The sequence below is a fragment of the Myotis brandtii genome, unplaced genomic scaffold, assembly GCF_000412655.1.
Source record: "Myotis brandtii unplaced genomic scaffold, ASM41265v1 scaffold230, whole genome shotgun sequence".
Lineage (NCBI taxonomy): Eukaryota > Metazoa > Chordata > Mammalia > Chiroptera > Vespertilionidae > Myotis > Myotis brandtii.
Genome location: NW_005358650.1, coordinates 7,213,810 through 7,232,768, shown reverse-complemented (window position 1 = coordinate 7,232,768; position 18,959 = coordinate 7,213,810). Strand labels below are relative to the sequence as shown.

Sequence of the window (18,959 nt, the reverse complement as noted above, 5' to 3'; positions counted from 1 at the left end):
CTTCCTGTCTGAATTGTGTTTGATACCATTCCAGCAGGGAAAAGTACTGCAGTCCAGTCGCTGAACAAGGAGAAATTGACACAAGTTGTGCTTAAAATGGGTCTAGACATTTTGAGGACATATTCATTGGATGAAGTCAGTGTCAGACACAGAACCTATTCTTGGACCGGAAAGAGTAGAAATTAGGAGAAGATATTGCGTCTTTGGCAGTCAACATTCAGAACTGTCAAGGAAGGTCTATAGTCAGTAGTTAGATGGATAAAAATATATGGAGTAAGATGCTTATAAACATGAGCCCAAGTAAGGAATTATTACTAAGTACCATATTTTTTGGTGTATAAGATGCTATTTTTTTCTAAAATAGTTAGACTGAAAATCGAGGGGTGTCTTATACACGGAAGTCAGCCGAGGAGGAAGCCATGTTGGTGCATAGCTGCCCATACCTTGTCAAACAGGCTTCCTCCAATCACGAGCCTTACTGTTACTGATGTCAGCTGATGCCTTAATTGGAGGTGGAGGTGAAGAATGCACAGATGCAACAGGAACAGGAGCATTCTGAGCCCATAAAGATGTGAAAAAATAAAAAGATAAATACCGGTAAGTGATTGTCTTACTCTGCAAAATTCAAACTGAATGTAATCAGCTATGCAAAAGAGCATGGAAATAGAGCTGCAGAGAGACAATTTGGACCTCCTCCCACTGAGTGTATGATCAGACAGTGGAGCAAACAGGAAGAACAACTCCTTAAGATGCCAAAAAAGAAGAAGACCTTAAGAGGAAAACCAGCAAAATGTTTAAAATATTGATTTATTAATTTTGGATTGAAAAGTGGGGGCATCTTATACATGGAAAAATATGGTACTTTCCCAAGACATACTGTTTCTTTCCCTTCACAGTGTAATGGTAGAGAAAATTACCCAAAACGCAATTGGGACCATGACCTCAATGTCTGTTCTTTGCACATTTGCCACAGTTGCTAAATCTCAGTTCATGTGTGTGTGTGTGTGTGTGTGTGTGTGTGGTAGCACATAGTTGAACACTTAGTCTAGTGCCTGCTGCATTTTAGGGATATAATACCAACTGGAAGAATGAATACTGTGCAGGAAATGGACCTACTATTTGAAACGGACAATATCAGGGGTTACAGTTGTATGGGTACGAGATTTCGAATTTGAAAAGATGAATTAACTAGCCCACTACTTTCCCAAATAGATGTCCCTGGATTTAGTGGCTTAGTTCTAAAAAGGTGTTGTTGTTTTTTTAAATGTGTTTTCTTTGCTACTTTAGTACTTGTAACTCAAACTAATGGGACATATTCTTTAATAAGATGTTCATTCTATAGGATTGAAAGCTACCTACCAAATATTCAATATGTTGCAGAAAGTAAGTACTTAGTACATATTTATTGATTCATTTATTGGACAAATGAGATTTTATACCCAACCAATTCAGATAATACAGCATCAGAAATTCTGCCCACATCTTCTCTGATCCCTTCTCATCTTCATATTTTGATCTTTAATTACCAAGATTTGACTGTTTCCGAAGCCTGGATGCTCTGAACCATAACTGAGTCTCCATTTCATGCTGCCCTGTGGAGCCTTAGGTCTAATGATGCATCATAAAATGACCCTGGCCTTGGATATTTTGCTCATTTCTCGATAATAGGACCTTAAATTGTTCTGATCTTGTTACCACGGTCTAGGAGCCAAGTCTCCGCATCTTTTCATTTCATCTTCATTAAGCCTATCCCTTTTTAAATGAGGACTGCCTTTTAAATCTTAATTTTATTATATGAAGCACAACTGTCTATACTGTCATAATCAATTCATTCAGAAATTCAATTAAATTTGTTAATTGGCATCACAGAAATAATTCATCTGATAATGTGAATTTTTACTAAGTTGATCAGGTGTTCTGATGTTGTTTGTACCAAGCCAGAGGAACACCACAAATTAGAACTATCTGTGTTTCTACCACATTGATGAAAAGTTTCCAAATGGAGTCAGGTTAAATTTGTTTTTCATTCCAGTCACCATTCTTAGTAGTTTACACACTGCCTCTCTGGTCTAATAAGTCCTTCCTCTTCAACTTGGATCACTTTATATTTTTATGTAGTGTATGGTTTGTATATCTGCAGATCATTGATAAAGATAAGATTTTAATGTCCTCTAAGCAGTTTATTTTTTACTTGACTAAAATTTTGAAAAGCAAACTTACAGCCAACATGATTTCAAATGCATCTGATGAAAGAAAGATATTCTAAATTAGATTGTCCATTGCTAGGCCATCTGAGATGTTGTTTGAGAGTTCATTTGGGGGTCATATTAAAACAATTTGGTTTCTTAGCAAATGCCCTTTATAATTAGCTGCAGTGATTACTAGATACAAATATTGTACTACAAACCCTCTGTGTCCTCAAACAGTGCTATGTTTTAAGGTAAGTTATTTTTGAAGGTCAGCTATTTATCAGAAACACAGGTAGTAGAGCAACATATGTTCCTGAGAAAATTACTCTTGACAATAGGGGTCAAAAATCCACCTAAATTTCATCACGAGGGCACTAAGCAGAGATGCTCAACACCTACTTGGGGGATTGGAAACAGGCCCCAGCACTAGGGGGCTGTGGCATCACGCCAGGTGGCTTTGGGGAAATGGCAGAGAAGATGGGTATTGAGGGACTGCATTCTGTGAGAGGAGAGGCTGTGTTCGCAGCCTGTCTTCCCATTTCTTGGTTTTGTCCTTGGGCAGGCTCATCTGTAGAATAGTGAGGATAATAATAGTGATCGCTTACCCATATCCAATTGCTCATGTGCCTGACCCTTTTGCTAGCATTTTATATATATTGATGCATTTCATCCTTGAAACAGCACTGTGAGGATTAATGAGTGCACCTGGAAAACATGCCTAAAATTTAGTAATAAACAAAAACACATTATGATGAACTCTATATTCATTTCCACAGAAAACTGTGGCTCCCAAATTTACATACTCTGCCTATGTGGGTTTGAACAAGTTCCGTGTATTGTTCATAGTTCTCTTCCTTTGGAGAAATACAGTTTTCATGATTGGTTTACAATGGAAGAGAGACAAAAAGATGAGGTAGAGTTATTCTGATGGAGAATGCAATCAGGACTTGGAATGAAGGTCTGAGTTTCTATTTCTCTCTTTGTCATATCAATTAGAGGATGTGAGTCCCTTTCCAGGGAACTTAGCCCCACGATTTGGCATGCCTTTTGTAGTAATCTTCAAAACTCTTGAGGTATTTGTTTCTTCCGTGACTTCCAGCCCTGAAACATCTTACTGATTTGTGTTGGTGGCCACCATTTAGGTCTTCTCTGCTTCCGATGGTACTGGCTGGCTGAGCCCTTATTGGAGCCAGAGAAGCCTTCCACTGAATCGGACCATGCTCCACCAAGTGGGTTTGAAAATCCAGATGGTGTACAGGGGTACATCCATCCTAATCTTATTCTGTCCCTCTTGTACTTTTAGTTTGTGCCAGTTTTCTTGGACGACAGGGTATTGGAAGCCTTCTAGTGACCACTTTGTGACCTGAGTACTTGGAGCAGGGGGGTACAGATCTGGAAATATTTTCCTTTTTTTAAAGGCAAACTTCTCAGGAAATAACCAAGACTCTGATTTAAACCCATTTCGAATACACCCTCCCACAATGACCACTTTTCCTTGGAATTTGGTTATTTGTTGGGATTCTGCTTGTTGCTGCAGAGAGATGAGTCTCTAGGTGACCAGGACAGTGCAAGAGAAGCACTGGGCTGTGGAACGACTCCTGCTGAATGCGGAGGGGTCCGGGCCGCAGCTGCCAGTGGAGAGGGAGCGCTGATGAAGGGAGAGAGTCGTTTCCTTAGGAACAAGCACTTTGGAGAAAGTGCACACTTTCTGGAAAGCTCCGTCTTGCACATGTCCGAAAGAGGAATGTTTTTGAAATGTCCACAAACTTATCAAAAGCAACTGTCTGTCTCATCATTCACTCAGATCAAGAAAAATCCCAAGTCCGAATGTCTTACATATCTCACTAGCCTTTGACTGAGGACTTTAACAAAAGAAATCTGATTTTTTAAGACTTATGTTTTTCCATGTTGTTAGGAAAAATTTTCATAAGATTTTAATGGTTAGCACAGTCATTTTAGGACAAGAGGAAAGAAAACATAGTATTCTTGGTGAGTAGAAATTAGACTTCTTATAACTATTTATTTGTAGGTGAAAGCCAGCACACCTAAAATTATTCAAACCAGCTAATAAAAGCAAGTCTAGATGTTTTGTATTAACCTTGGAATGTGCTTGGAAAAAGTCCTGCTATCTCCAGATGTCTCGTATTGGAAAGCATATCAACATCATTATTCTCATTTGTGGCAAAAGAACATACAGTTCAAAAATTCAAAGTGAAGTTTGTTGTATGAGGGCACAATAGAGAGTTTTTCTTCCTTTCCTTTCCTCCTTTTATCTTAAAGGTAGGAAAAACATTACAAAATGTAGTGTTTTTAAATTCTTGATTACAAATGAAAACCAATTTATATAAGGGAGTTGGGTGGTCCAGACTTAGAACTCAGATGTGTTAAGTAAATATTTACTCTGGTTTCACTCCAGGGAGGTAGAAGATTTCATTAACATATTTGTTGAGGTCATAAAGGCAGGAAAAGCTTATGCTCTGTTTAAATGCTTAAGGGGGCCCTTTTTTCTTTATTTCCCTGCTAGTTAACAAAGGCCAGTATTTTTTTTTTTCCGCTGAAAAGAGCAAATATCTTGTTTTGTGCCCTTTCTGGTTTCACTCCAGGGAGGTAGAAGATTTCATTAACATATTTGTTGAGGTCATAAAGGCAGGAAAAGCTTATGCTCTGTTTAAATGCTTAAGGGGGCCCTTTTTTCTTTATTTCCCTGCTAGTTAACAAAGGCCAGTATTTTTTTTTTTTCCGCTGAAAAGAGCAAATATCTTGTTTTGTGCCCTTTACTTTTTATTGTTCATTCACAAACTGCTTAATCTCAACCCAGGGCTTTAAAAAGTTGCTGTATTTTTTTCCCCTCTTTGTTTAAAAAAAATCTCTTCTTAGATATCCCTTATGAGATTGGCTTCCAAGCCTTATTCTTGTACTTTTGCTTCTGGTTTGCTTTGGGCTGTTATCAGCTCTTTGTGCTTTGTTTTGTCTTCATCACTGAAAAGAAAAAGTCGCCCATGAAAAGTCCGGATTTGAAGTGTGAACTTGATTCCTGGAGTCCAGTCCACAGTTTGGCTCTGTTACTGTACCCGGCTGACCTCCAGCCCCGGGGAGGGAGTCTTGGCAGAGATCTGAGAATTCCTCGATCAGTAACTCCCTTTTTGGATTTATGGAGTCTTTAGGTGGATTGCTTTGTGCTAAGCACGTTCCTCTTGGAAAGGAATGAGGCTGGGATGAGAGAAGACGTTTGCTCAACACAGATGCTTGCTGCTAACCTGTTCACCACGCTCAAATTACCCGGTGCCTGCTGCACCCTGCCCTGATCCACACACCATCAAAGCCCCCCAAACTCACCCAACGAGCTGTTTTAAATAGTGGTGAATAAGCAAAGTTGAGTAATGTTGTTAACCTTCTGTGGCTTGCTCCCGACTTGATTCATTGCTTTTCTTGAAAGTCTTTGCTATTATTCTTAGAAATCAAATTTTAAAAGACTCAGCAGCCAAACAAGCCGAATATTACATTGTGGAACAGAGTGACTCTGAAAGCGCTTTGTGCTGACAATTAATTTCACATGTAAACACTTTCGTTTTGTTGCCAGATTTCCTTTTCCTTTCTCTACTTTGTTGAAATTTAGAAATAAAGTCCTACAGCTGTCTGGTTCCCACAAATTCACCAGTGGCCTCTCCACGTGGCCTCACACAAGCAGCGTGAATTTAGAGGATTCCACTCTTTAAGTTTACACAGCTCGTTTCAGACACCCACCTCTGACATGTAATGTTGGACAGTAACATAACCTGCTGTGCCATATTTTTTAAAATGGGGATATTTTCTGTACCCATACTGGACATCTGTAGCCAAAGCCAAGCTCATGCCAATGGGCTTAACCAATCTGTGAGCGAACACCATCTTCCTCCTTGAGCCGTGTTGTCTCCCTCCCCCCATTTCTCCTGGTTGAGAGCTTGTCAGGCCCTGGAAAAGCGGGGAATGTCGGCACATGTTGTAATTCAGCACTGCTCTAAAAGGCCTTCCTGTCCCTTCTGGCAAGAGGACATTTATGGCTGAGAATGTTTTGTAATGCTTTCTCTGTAATTACCCATTGTCACCACAGCCAGCTCCTGTGTGTGTGTGTGTGTGTGTGTGTGTGTGTGTGCACGCCTGTGTGCCTGTGTGTATTTAAATTATGTCTCTGCATGTTTCACTTAGTTCCCATACCAGAATGTTTGCCAACGTGGGCACCAAGTAATACTTTGACTTTGCTTTTCAGAACGTCCAGAATGGCTCAGTGTTCTGCCTGTTTATCCTTTGTCTTCTGGTTGCAATGCATTTCCTCCACCTTGTGCTTCATCTTCAAGCAGCGTGCACAGGGTTAGGCAGGTCTCTAAGTCTGGTCTCCAGAGAGACAGTGCATCATCTTTTGGCACCATCTAATTGTTGATGCAATGCTGTTCAGAGAAAATGATCCCTGTAACTCATTTATGGTTTCAGTTTACATCCTGCCCTCTCACATGACCAGTAACACCTGGGCGCAGAGTGGCTTTTGAGAGAGATTCCTAAGAGCGCCACTTCAAAGGATATTTGCAGAAATGAAGTGTGCGTGTGTGCACGTAATTTCCCCTTGTATTGCAGTACTAGGTTCCACAACCTCTGAGGCAATTAGGCAGAATAGAGCATGTACACATGCAGATACACACACACACTGTTTAATTGGCAGAGAGATTATGAAATATACTCCTTTGCTGCTCAAAGAATTAATTATGCAGGTTGGACACCTGCTGCCCCAGCCCGCTTTCCTAATTACACGGGGTGGGCACCTATCTGTGTTAAGACATAAAAGGGCCATGTGTGTGCATTCTTTTGAGCACATAGACCTTCAAGGAGAGAAAATATAATTATGGTCATTAACAATCAAGCCATGCAACATCTTCTTAGCAGGCTTCTGAGACAGCAAGTTAACCAACTAAGTAAGCAACATATATGTGTGTGGTGTATTGAAGCTCTGAATAAAGCTATGAAACTACCCTTGGGATCCATCTCCTGTAACAGTCTCCCCAAAGGAATAGTGATAAAGACAGTAAGTAGAGGAGAATACAAATGTAGAAATGGGGTATAGGTATCATTCAAATTTTATATTCAGTAGAGAACTGATAAGACATGTCAATTAGATTGATTCTATATGTGGACCATGCTATTGGAAAATAAATAGCAAGTTTTGAAATGAAAAGCTTAAAAGAGATTAAAAAATAATTTAAAGGGTGATATAACTTGTGGGTTGTTTTTTTAGGACCTAGCAGGAGTGCTCTCTGATTCTCTCCACGTTTTATTTTTCTAATTGGGCTACCAAGTCATGATCATTGCCACCCAATTACCTTATAGTCTTAAAAAATGAAGTGATTTTTTTATGTTGCATCATCCAGAGAGTAAAACAAGCCTTGAAAGACTTAAAAAGGCAAAAACTGTGAGCATTGTGTTCTCAACTTGTATGCCATGAAACACAGTGGAAACTTAAGTACCCAACCATCAAATACATTTAAGAGAATCAGTAAGAAATAGTAAATTTTCACCATTAAACTATATCTAAATATATTGTGGGTTTAATATGTTCAATATACTTGAAAGCAAAAAATTGCTTTTACCTAAGAATGGCTCATGGATATTTAAATACATATCTATCATGCTTAGTGTATTTAAAATCATGTGGTTTTTTCATGTCATTTCTGTTGTTTTTAAACGTAGTCATTAGTGACATAAATGTAGCATTGTAGAAAAAGGTGCATTAACTAATATATTTAGTGACAAGCATAAACACTCAACCTTTCCCATAATTTAAAGCAAAAGCTTTGCATGTTCTGCAATTTAAAACAACAAAATTTTCCTTCCCCTCTATGTTTTCACAATGTTTTCTTAATTGTGAGGGTATAGCTTGCTTCTCTCATTTCTTCTATAAGAACACTCTTCTAGGAGCAACAATTTTCAACCTTTTTCATCTCATGGCACACAGAATCTGATTACAAAATTCTGCAGCACACCCAAAAATGTATTTTTTGCAGATCTGACAAAAAATAGGTATAATTTTGATTCATTCACACCAGACGGCTATGGTTGTGTTGGCTGTTTTTTTTATTTGACAGTCTAAGAGAAAGGAGGTCAGTGCCCCTGATTAAACAGTCAGGCATTGCATGTTTTAAAAATTCTTGTGGCACACCACTTGATAATTGCTGTTCTAGAGGGTTTTGAGGATTTTACTTGAGCAAGAGCAAACAATTGCTTATCTCTATATGGGAGACACTTTGAAAAGGACACTTCTCTTGTGAAAATCAAGGCACAGCTTGGCTTACTTATTTAATAAAACAACAGTTTTGAGGTATTCATGTGTGGATTCCCCAGATGACTTACATTTCTGAGACGCTCGCCACCACCATAAAGAGAGAGAGAGTTTAGTAAAAAAAGAAAAAAGTTAGTTTAATTGCTCTTCATGAAAAAATACAAACTTGAATCCAGAAAACAAAATGAATGGAATATAGTTTAAGCCATATGTCCACCTTCAGAGCATCAGTTGACTAGTACCAAGAAGAACCAACAGCTTTAGGGTCCAGCAAGAACAGAAGGACTCCAGAAAGATAGATCAACTTATCTCTGTGTTTCTGACCCACGTGTTATCAGTACTCAGCAGCCTCTATCACAGGGTCCTTGTCAGCGCCTCATATTCTGAACTAGGTAAAAACACAGGACACGGCAGCCAGTGGAGTTGCAGCCTAAGGAGTCGCTTCCAGATCTGCTCACTGCCACCCACATTTCTTCTGTTGACACTATGTTTTGCTAAACATATTGGTTGTGTTTGTTTGTTTTTAGTCTATTGATACATGTTCCAACAGCTATTACATTTGATATGACCTATACTTTGTAAAAAATTGCCCTTAAAGAACTGTAGGAGTTTGGTAGGGCTGTCAAAACGAAGCACCGCAGACTAGATGGCTAAGCAGAAGTTTATTTTTCTCACAATTCTAGAGTCTAGAAGTCTGAGATGAAGGTGTTGTGTTAGCAGGGTTCATTTCTTCTGAGACTTGTCCTGTGGATGGTCCTTTTCTACCTGTGTCTTCACATCACCTTCCCTCTGTGTGTGTCTGTGTGTCATTCTCTCCTTTATGAGGACAGTCATTGGATTAGGCCCCCCATAACAACCTCTTTAAAAACTCTATCTCCAAATATAGTCACATTCTGAAGTACCTGGGGTTAGGACTTCCACATTTGAATTTGGGGTTTGGGAGGACGCAATTCAGCCCATAGTACACGCTTTTCAAATGATCTTTCAGAAGGTCTGTCACCTCTGCTGGCTATTTGAACTAGAAGGCAAGAACTATATTCTCTTTTCCCAATCCCCAGAATCCAGCAGTGCCCAGCCATTGAAGGTGATTCACAAACTCATGGTGAATGCATGCAGGACAAAGGTATTTTGAATTATTTGAGAGCAAGGGTAGTAATTGTCATATATCTTTCCTCTGAAGTCCTTCATTTTAAAGTTTCAACATACCACTGGTATAAGAAAGAACAAAGCTGTAATGTAAGGGGCATATATTTCCAATAATCTACCACCTTTTCCCTAAATCTAAAAAGGAAGTTTAGTGTCTCCTTTAGATACCATGTCCAGGGATATGCTTAGTTCTTAGAGATCAGGCAAGCAGGTTTTCAGAAGGTAACAGACCCTCTATCCCTTTGGGCTTAAGGTTCTGATTCTGAAGGAGACAAAGAATTTACCACAAGGCCAAAGTGATGCTTATTTTTCCTAAATAATGCAAAGATTACTTTATGATTCAAACACTAAAAAATGCCTAATTAGAAATGCCCTTGGCAAATCTGTGGCTAAATTAATATGTTTCAAAAGAACAATTTGAGGTAGGTGGGAAAGTTTGCTCAGTCGCAGGTTTTGCTATCAAATACTGGTGTTCCTGAATTCTTTGGCCAAACAAATCACTGACTGTTTTTCTTTTAAAAAAGGAAAGTTCTTGGAAAAATAAATTGTAAGAATAAGTATAATAATGTCTGAGAGGCCAATTATTTTTTTCCTACAAATCAGACTTGGGTGACTTTAGTATTGAGGCTTTGAACTTAGAAGTTGAATGCTAAAGCAGTGTGATTTTGCTAAAGTAGAATATTACAGAAAATCACAAGAACACAGACATAACATTTACTAGATTGGCTTGTCATTGCATCCATGTGCCTACTGAATTTTGACATGTATTTTTATCAACATATTTGGTTTGCAATGAAACTTTATTACTCATTAATATGTGTAATGTTTTCAGTGGTACTTAAAGCATGCTTTTAAAAGTAGTAATGTAGAAATGTAATAATTTTTTTTTCAATTTGTAATGAGTGAACTGACGTTTGATCCTAACTTAGGTCTTCTAAAATTCAGCCCAAACTGGGATTTTGTGTGCTGTGACCTTGTTTTAAGCCTTAAAAAAGCATGTTTTCTTCCCCCATTCCTGATTAAAGGTCATATCAGGGTGGCTCTCTGTTCCAAACAAGGCAGAGGGTAGAATTCTCCCAGAAGGAGCTGGTCAAAGACTCGAAAGCTGAGCAAGAGGACTGAGGTTGGGGGAAAACACATGGCCCGGAAAGCAGACCCAGTGCAAAGTCAGAAAATAGGTCCAGTTCTTACAGGATGAGCTCTCAGATATTTAAGACCAAAATGTATGTGTTGGCTGTGGACTGTGTGATTCTTGAAAGAGAGGTGGCAGGCAATTTGCATTCTGGGATAATTCAAGAACATTGGGATAGTGGAAAGAACGGAAGTTCAGAATCTGGAAACCAGGTTTGAGTGTAAGTCCTGTCCTACATTGACTGTGTGGCTTTGGGCAAGTCCGCGACCTTTTGAATTTCAATGTTCTCATCTCTGTAATGATAAGACCTATTCCCAGGCTTATTGTCAGGATGAATTAGTTAATGTATGCAAAATTGCTTTGTGAACTGGGATGTGCCATAAAAGTGACTGGGGTAGATCAGTTACTGTTAGACTATCCCAAGGAACCAACACAGCCATCCACTGTCCTACCTCAGACCGCCACACACATGGGTTGACTGGGACATTGAAAACTTCACAGTGATTAGGCTGCCACATTTGGTGCTTCCAAAAACAAAAACTGCACGTAAGTCTGTTTGCTAACCTATTGATGCGATGTGATTCTTAATATTATTTATTAAATGTGAGGCTTATGTACAGCATTTAGAGAATCATACCTGGAGGAAATCTTATCTAGTTCCCTCCCTTCAGGAAGGGCCTATATCAAATGTCAATTAGCTCTGAGTTAGGGTGTTAAATTCTGTTTCTAAATTTCTTAAAGTAGGTTTCACATTTTTTTCCTCTGCTAAATTCTTTCTTACAGCTGACCTAAATCTGTAGTTGTAATTTAAGTCCTAATCCCTGACTCCTGTCTTTACTAGAGACGGAGAACAGCTGGTCAGCAAAATTCTTATGATAATAATCCTTGTACATGTGTTTAAAGAAGAGTTACTCAGTACGATTCACTCTCTCCACCTCATCCCACCCCTGCCCCCACCCCTCCAAACTCATCAACTAGTATTCTCTGTATCATTCGTGGGGATGTTGCCCATCTTCCTGTCCCTCGCTCAGACACTTGGCTATTTTCAGGCAGCTGGGCAGTGTGTTGTTAGTGGCTACATGGGCCTTGGAGAATGCAGGCTGCTTCTTCCTTTCCTCCTTCTAAAAAATGATCAGGATAACCCCTAACAGTGTGTGATGGGTTCATGGCACATTATCTCATAAACATGGGGCTTTGTAGGGATTCTTATCATAGGTTGTGTTGAAAGTTAGGTCGCCCCAGTGCCTTAGTTTGCTCAGCCAGTCGAGCCACGAAGCTTCCACTTGGTGTGCTAAGATAACATTGATCGATATCTCTGCTCTACTGGACCTAGCCTTTCAAGACATGGAGCTAAAACTCTCCTGAGTGCAGCAAACATGCAGAAGCACACTAACAGTCTGAACGAGGTGATGGGCTTCCCCCGAACTTTAAAGTTGCAATGGGGAAGTAAGTGATCCTTGAGAAGGATTGAGCTCATTAAGCTGATCACTGGTGGTTTCAAAGTGGATCCCGTTCTTAATCTAAATGTGTGTGCTCTTATGTCTCCTACAGGTTTATTACCCAGAGCTTGCTGTCTGGGTCAGCCGAGAGCCATTTCCAAATGAGGAAATGGAGGGAAGGCTTCCTAAGGTAAGATCCTTAAGCTGCTATTTTGTAAATATTTTAAAATGTAGAAACAATTTTTTTTAAATCAGATTTATTCATTTTTCATTTTAATATCCAATATAGTCAACTATAATAATTCACTTATCTGATACTATTATGACCTTAGAAATAATGTATCCTAAAAAAATCATATCCTAAATTCCTGTGACTCTTAAATTTCACTATTACCTTCCTTTCTTGACAAGCCCAAAGCAAATTTTCATTTAATAATCATGGAATCAATGTACATTTTACAGATTTTTAATTTGTTCCATTCCTGGGTAAAGTCAAATATAATGCTGAAACTAAAAGATATCTTAAAAGGAAAAGATGATGACAGTTTTGTCTGGTAATAATGCCTGGATGTTTGATAAGATTACCTGGGAAACAAAACAGAAAGCACATTCAAAAAAGTTGTTATATTTCTTTCTTTTAATTTTTAGGCCTAAAATATGTTCTGTAAAATGCTTTCATTGTGCTAAAATTTTAGATTTTAGCCCCATTGCTGAAAAAAAAATCCAACACAAACATTTAAAAGCCATTTACCAGTTTTTACTATAGATACCTTTGGACTTTGCCTGTTAGGGTAAATATCACTTAAGCAAGAGGATTGTAACTTTTTACCACTGACCTGCTGAGTTTACAACCAATAAAGAAAAATAGAGTCCATTGAAAATAAAAATTAACATTTAAAAGTTTTATATGTGTAATTGACCAATGATGAGGGCTACCCAGCTATTACTGATATTTCAATTTTGAAAAGCTCTCTTATTTACACTAAACAGTTTCAGCAATTCTCTACCTTTTACTGGTAGCCAGAATTTGAAGAGATTGTGTCAACTGGCAGTTTGCACTGAAAGAAAGCACTTCTAAATCATTTTAATTTTTCAGAGAATTTCTGAAGGTCAAGGTTTAAATCATTGGCAGGAAAGTAGATGAGCAACATGATTTGGGCCCTGTCTGAGCTAGACTTGTGCTGATCTTGTAGAGTCGGAGTGGTAGTGAGCTAAAATACTGGAGCTTCACTTAGAACACACCTACAGCCCACCACCTCACCACCACAACACCAGCATCAGCAGTGTAACTGTAGACATTCTTGATCAGGATGGCTCAGGGCAAAATTCCCCTGAGCAGCTGAGGATGAAACATGATAATGGAAGGAGCGAGAGAGTGTAGTCTTGTCATTAGTTTCTGCCCCATGCAGGCATCCAGAGGCCCTCTCTTTGATACTGGTGACAGCAACCAGGAGACAAGACTAGGCAAGTTTGTCAGTGAGGCCAATAGTGCCTCCCCTTCCTCTTAGGCCAGTCCAGGCCCCAGGCTTTGCCTATAATGAGGCATGCTTCAGGGGTTGGCACAGTGGATCCTGCAACTCAGGTCTTCTGTTAATTTTAACTTCTTTCCTCTCTAAATATATGAATAGTATCTTAAGCATAATATATTTATCCTATTTTCAGCAGTTTCCTTCTGGAAAAGCATATCTCTGCATAATCATAAAAAGAAATAATCTTGACTCACTTGGTCCAAGTCACATTATTGAGTAACTGGGAGATTCATGTACTGGCAGTCATCAGAGAAGGCATCCAACCTGAGTTAGGTCAGTGGTAGGGGCACTCTCTGGTTTGTGGGTGTCAGCGGACACGTCATTCCCCTCCTCCAGCCTTCTAGATTATTCCAGTTCCCAGTCCTCAAGGGACCACTATGTGCTGGACAATGGAAGAAGATATGATGATTTTTCCCTGAATTTTTATACGACCTGACATATGGAGAAATAAGACATCCTGTGTCCTCCCTTCAAAATGCCTCCTTCCCTTTCCATAGAAGCCTACAATTCCTTCAGTGGGGGCAGGAAGACTGGATTCTTTTCTCTTTTTTTAATGAAGGAGAGGAAGTAACGATTGAAATCTAATAAATTCCGGCCTCCAAAGAGAAGATGGGTAGAATTTTATCTCCCCAGAAGCTCCTCTCCCCACAGATATGTTGGGTCATGGCCCCTCAGGCTGCTTCAGTAGCATAAGCTCTGCATGGGCTATGCCATTGCCTTGCCATAGTCCAGTTGTACTTGGCCATCTCCCACACAGCAATTCAGTTAAGGGCAGGATGGGCAAGGACTGTTTTTGTCTCTCTTTTAATCTTTGTAGGCTTAAAATCTAATAGAGTACTCAAGCCATAATGAGCACTCAGAACATGAATAATAAATGAAGACATGAATGTTTGGGAACCTCACAAGAGAGAAAACTAGTAAAAATGTGGATTCCCATCTGAAATAATCTTCACATTCTTTTTTTTCTTGGAAATAACCTCTTCCCAAATTGTCGAGATCCCACTCAGCTCTTCATTTCATTTTGTTAAGTATTTTCCATGGAGGTAACAGGTTAGTGAGACTGAGACTTATCTAGAGACAGAATAATGTTCTATATATTCGCTTTTGAACAGAGTAACTCTGAACTGAAGTTAGCAATTTGAAACCCAGTCATGTACAGAGGATAGTTGAGTGAAATAATGTTTATGAACTTTTGATCTTCCATCCTGGCCTGTGACAATAAGAAGCCATTGAATTCTTCACTTGTCTAAAACCTAAGTTTGTCATATCTCAAACCATGCATGCTAACTGTTGCTGGGGGAGGAGGAACAAATATTATTTTAAAGGCACCAGGCCCTAGCAAGTTTAGCTGAGTGGATAGAGTGTCCGCCTGTGGACTGAAGGGTCCCAGGTTCGATTTCAGTCAAGGGCACATGCCTGGGTTGTGGGCTCGATCCATGGTGGGGGGTGTGCAGGTGGCAGCCAATCAATGATTTTCTCTTATCATTGATGTTTCTATCTCTCCCTCTCCCTTCCTCTCTGTAATCAATAAAAATATATTTTAAAAAAATAGGCACCAGGATTACAGTGGATTTCTCTTCTTTTCTTTTTAAATCTTGGGATTGCATGCCAAAATCTCAAGATTAAAATTATTTTCACAACTCAAAGAAACATTAAAGTACATACTGAGTGGATTTGATATACGTCTTAAAAATGTTGTATGCTCTCAATGTCTGAGATTTTTAAACACAAAAATGGGCATACCAGATGTTTAGCATGAAAAATCTATACAGTGAATAAGACTTCTTGAAGTTGAATTATTTGTGACATTTAGTTCACCCGGGGACTGATGAAAACATTGATTCAGTTTCAAGTTATTAGGAAGTTCCTGATGTCTGGATTCTTCTTAAGAAGAAATTGAAAAGGGATCATTTACAATCACAAAGCAAGATTATCACTTTAATCCAAGTTCTTATATCCAGTCAAATCAGTTTATTATAAATGTTCTGTTAGAACATGTGACCTGAGCAAAAAAGCGGGGAAAGATCTTTTAAACCACAATGGGTAATTTTTTCCAAAGAAACTCCAGTAATCAATGGTTTGTCTAAAGGAGAAATGTGTCAGATCACTATTTTCATATCTGATCAGGACATACAGTGTATTTGTGGGAGAGCAGGACCTCTGTTTTATATATCCAATGGCAAATGGGGTTCACTGTCCTGTCCTCTTGCTGTTTGGTTGCTGTGGAGAGCTCCTTCCCATTGGTGCTCATTGTGGTTTGATTATCTTAGAAACACAAAAATCTCACTCATCGGGATTGTGATGAGAGACTTAGAATAGCCCCAGTCAGTCCCAACTAACTGACTTTCTCGCCAGCTCTTAGTTTCATGCTATCCTCCTCTTTCCTGCAACACCTTCCCCCTGAACCCCACACTGTTTCCTCCCAAACACGCCCACCTCTGGTCCCCATTCTGATTCTGACCAGAAGGCCCACATGGATTGTGCCAGTGCTTATAGAATAGACCTTACACAAATTACATTTGCGCAGACTGTAATATGCTTTTAAATATTTTTATTATCTATTAGAAAATAGACGATTGCCCTATTCCACCACAGCCATTGAACTCCTTTTTTCAATACTGCTGTGAGCACCTCTCACCCAGCTTCAGGTCAGGCCCTACCTGACACTAGAAACTGTCCCTGGAAACCTGACTCTTGGGGAATGCTGCCTCCCACTTGGCTGGGCAAAGCCGTTAGAGAAGCACTTGTTTCTGCTGAAGCCAAGGCGGCTGGTGTTTAATTACTTCATACCCCCACAGACCTAATATTTACATTCAGGTGAGCTGTGTTTAATGTGTAAACTCTGCAAAACATTGGGAGTTCAAGGATAAAAGGCAAAATTTTCCAAATGGTTTCAGAAGTATGACTAAGTGTGTCTCTCTTTGTGTGTGTTCCTGTGTCTGGACCCACCTGCTTTTCAGGGAAGACTTCCCGTCCCAAAGGAAGTGAACCGCAAGAAGAACGATGAGACGGAGGCTGCCTCCCTGACTCCACGTGGCAGCAATGAACTCCACTCCCCAAGCATCAGTTACCTCCACTCTTTTTAATCATAACACCTCCATTTGTATTACGTATGGTGTATGGGTATTGATGAGGTTATGGTATCATATATGGGATTTTTTTCTGTGTAAATCATCAAATATAAGAAGAAACTATGGGACTCTGAGCCTTGCTTTAGAGAATTTACAGTGGACAAATAGGTATCATCAAACCAGTTTTTAATCATTCTGACTCAAGTGAAAACGCTCAGAATTTCACACTGTGAATCCACGTTTACAACCCTTACAGGTGGGCCTTCAGGCCTGGTTCGCTACGATGACGTCTTCCACAACTCAAACTCCCACTGCTCTCACACAACCGGTCCACTCCTGCCTGGTCACTCATACAGCTCCCGACTGCTTCTTGCAGAGGCTGAGAGTCCCCATTTTTTTTTCATTTAGATGTAACAAACCTAGTAGTTTATGTTCATCAATTGTCTGTATATCTCTATATTTTATCCATGTACTCTTTTGATGTATAGAAGTAGTTTGAAACTCATTGTTTCCTTGTGGTAAGTGACCGAGATGCTGCCACAGGACCTGAGACACTGATGAATGGTGCTATTTTGGACTTTCAACATGCTCCTTGGCGAGGTAGCTCTGATGGAGTTATTTTTTATTTCCATGTTCTAAGAAGGTGTTGGTACTCTGTTTCCCTGAATGTTGTTCTCTAGACTGGATTGACCTGTTTTCCTTGTGTCTTCAGTGTGGCTTTCTTCTTCAGCATTGTAGGTTGAGTGAACGCTACCAGAGAGAGTGTAAGAGACCACGTCTCGTTGGCTGGTACTCATGGACCCGAAGTCCCTGTAGTGGGAGCAATCACAAAACTGTAATTTACTTACCAAATCTCTTCCTTTTGGTAGCCTCGCCTGCCTAACTTAGAGAAAGAAAAGCAATAATTGGACAGGCGTTTTTAGGTGTCTCTCTTGGTTCTTTTTGTTTGAAAGAATATTTGGGGCGGGGGGAGGGAAAACTCTTTTTTAATAAATGACCTCTAAAAAATCCAAAAAAACCTGGCATTTGAGTGGAAATAGGGAAATTACACCTTTCCCAAATATTAGGTTGGAAAAAGTATCTTTGCAAAATGTTAAAAAAAAAAAAAAGGTAGAACACTCTTTTTGATAAGCAAGGTATAGATGTTACATTTTTGTCCTTGCTCCCAATGGAATGGATAAACAAACAAAAAAATCAGAAATACCATCTACTCACAGAATGTTGTTGCGTTAGCCAGTCTGAAAGCCCACCTTGATTTTTATATAACTGTCTTTTAGTGCTTCCTCTGACAGGGTAGGCTCTGTTCTGAACTGTTCCGCTTCTGACTGTTCAACATCGATGATGCATGCGCTGCACTTCGTTCTCCTCTTGCTCCCCCACTGGCCTGAGTTCTCGTGCATTTCCCTTCTCCCTCCTTTGTTAGAATAGGTCTATCAGCTGTGTAAATAGAGCAAGAACAGTATTCTGCGTCTGTGGCATTTATGTAGTTGCAGCTGTGTACTGCTGGAAATGCAGGCTTTTGTAACAATGTGATCTTTACTGATGCACTCATGACAAGTACCCAATGTATTTTAGTAGCATTTGTTCAATAAATATACAAGCTGTAAGGTACCTGGCTTGGCTCGTCATTGGAAGGCCTGCTTTGGAATGCGTTCACTGGTCCGTGTTAATTCGTGTGTTCTCAGAGCCCCCAAAGTAGGCCCAGGGGCAGATATCAAAAGGGATCGAATCAGCTCTGCCTTCCACGCATTTTCCCTTTGGAGGGTTTTATGAGATTAGGGGCCAGGCACTGGCTCATTAGGGTGGGATTTGCAGAGCTGCCTCTGGATACAAAGAAGAATTAAACCAAAACCCTTTTAGTTCTACACTGGTTTTTATTTCCCTTTTCAGGGCACTCCCACACACCTCAAAACTTAATTCTCTCTTACTCCTTCCTTACCGTTAGAAACTACTCTGTGGTATTCTTTTTATTTATTTATTTATTTATTTTAATTGATTTCAGAGAGAAAGGGGGAGGGAAAGAGAGATAGAAACATCAATGATGAGAATCATTGATCGGCTGCCTCCTGCATGTCCCCTACTGGGGATCGAGCCCGCACCCGGTCATGTGCCGCGACCGGAATCAAGCCTGGGGACCCTTCAGTCTGCA

The 18,959-nt window shown here is 39.7% G+C and overlaps 1 protein-coding gene across 4 annotated transcripts in view; it reads left to right on the top strand.

The window, feature by feature from the left end:
- NREP (neuronal regeneration related protein) overlaps window positions 1-18,421 on the top strand; it is a 28,607-nt gene extending 10,186 nt beyond the window's left edge. For all 4 annotated transcript variants that reach the window (XM_014539895.1, XM_014539896.1, XM_005866452.2 and 1 more), the window contains 2 exons: window positions 12,323-12,400; window positions 16,700-18,421. In XM_014539895.1, the coding sequence (XP_014395381.1) occupies window positions 12,323-12,400; window positions 16,700-16,825 (204 nt within the window). In that variant the 3' untranslated portion in view covers window positions 16,826-18,421. The remainder of the gene's footprint in view (window positions 1-12,322; window positions 12,401-16,699) is intronic.
- Window positions 18,422-18,959: the final 538 nt, after the last annotated feature.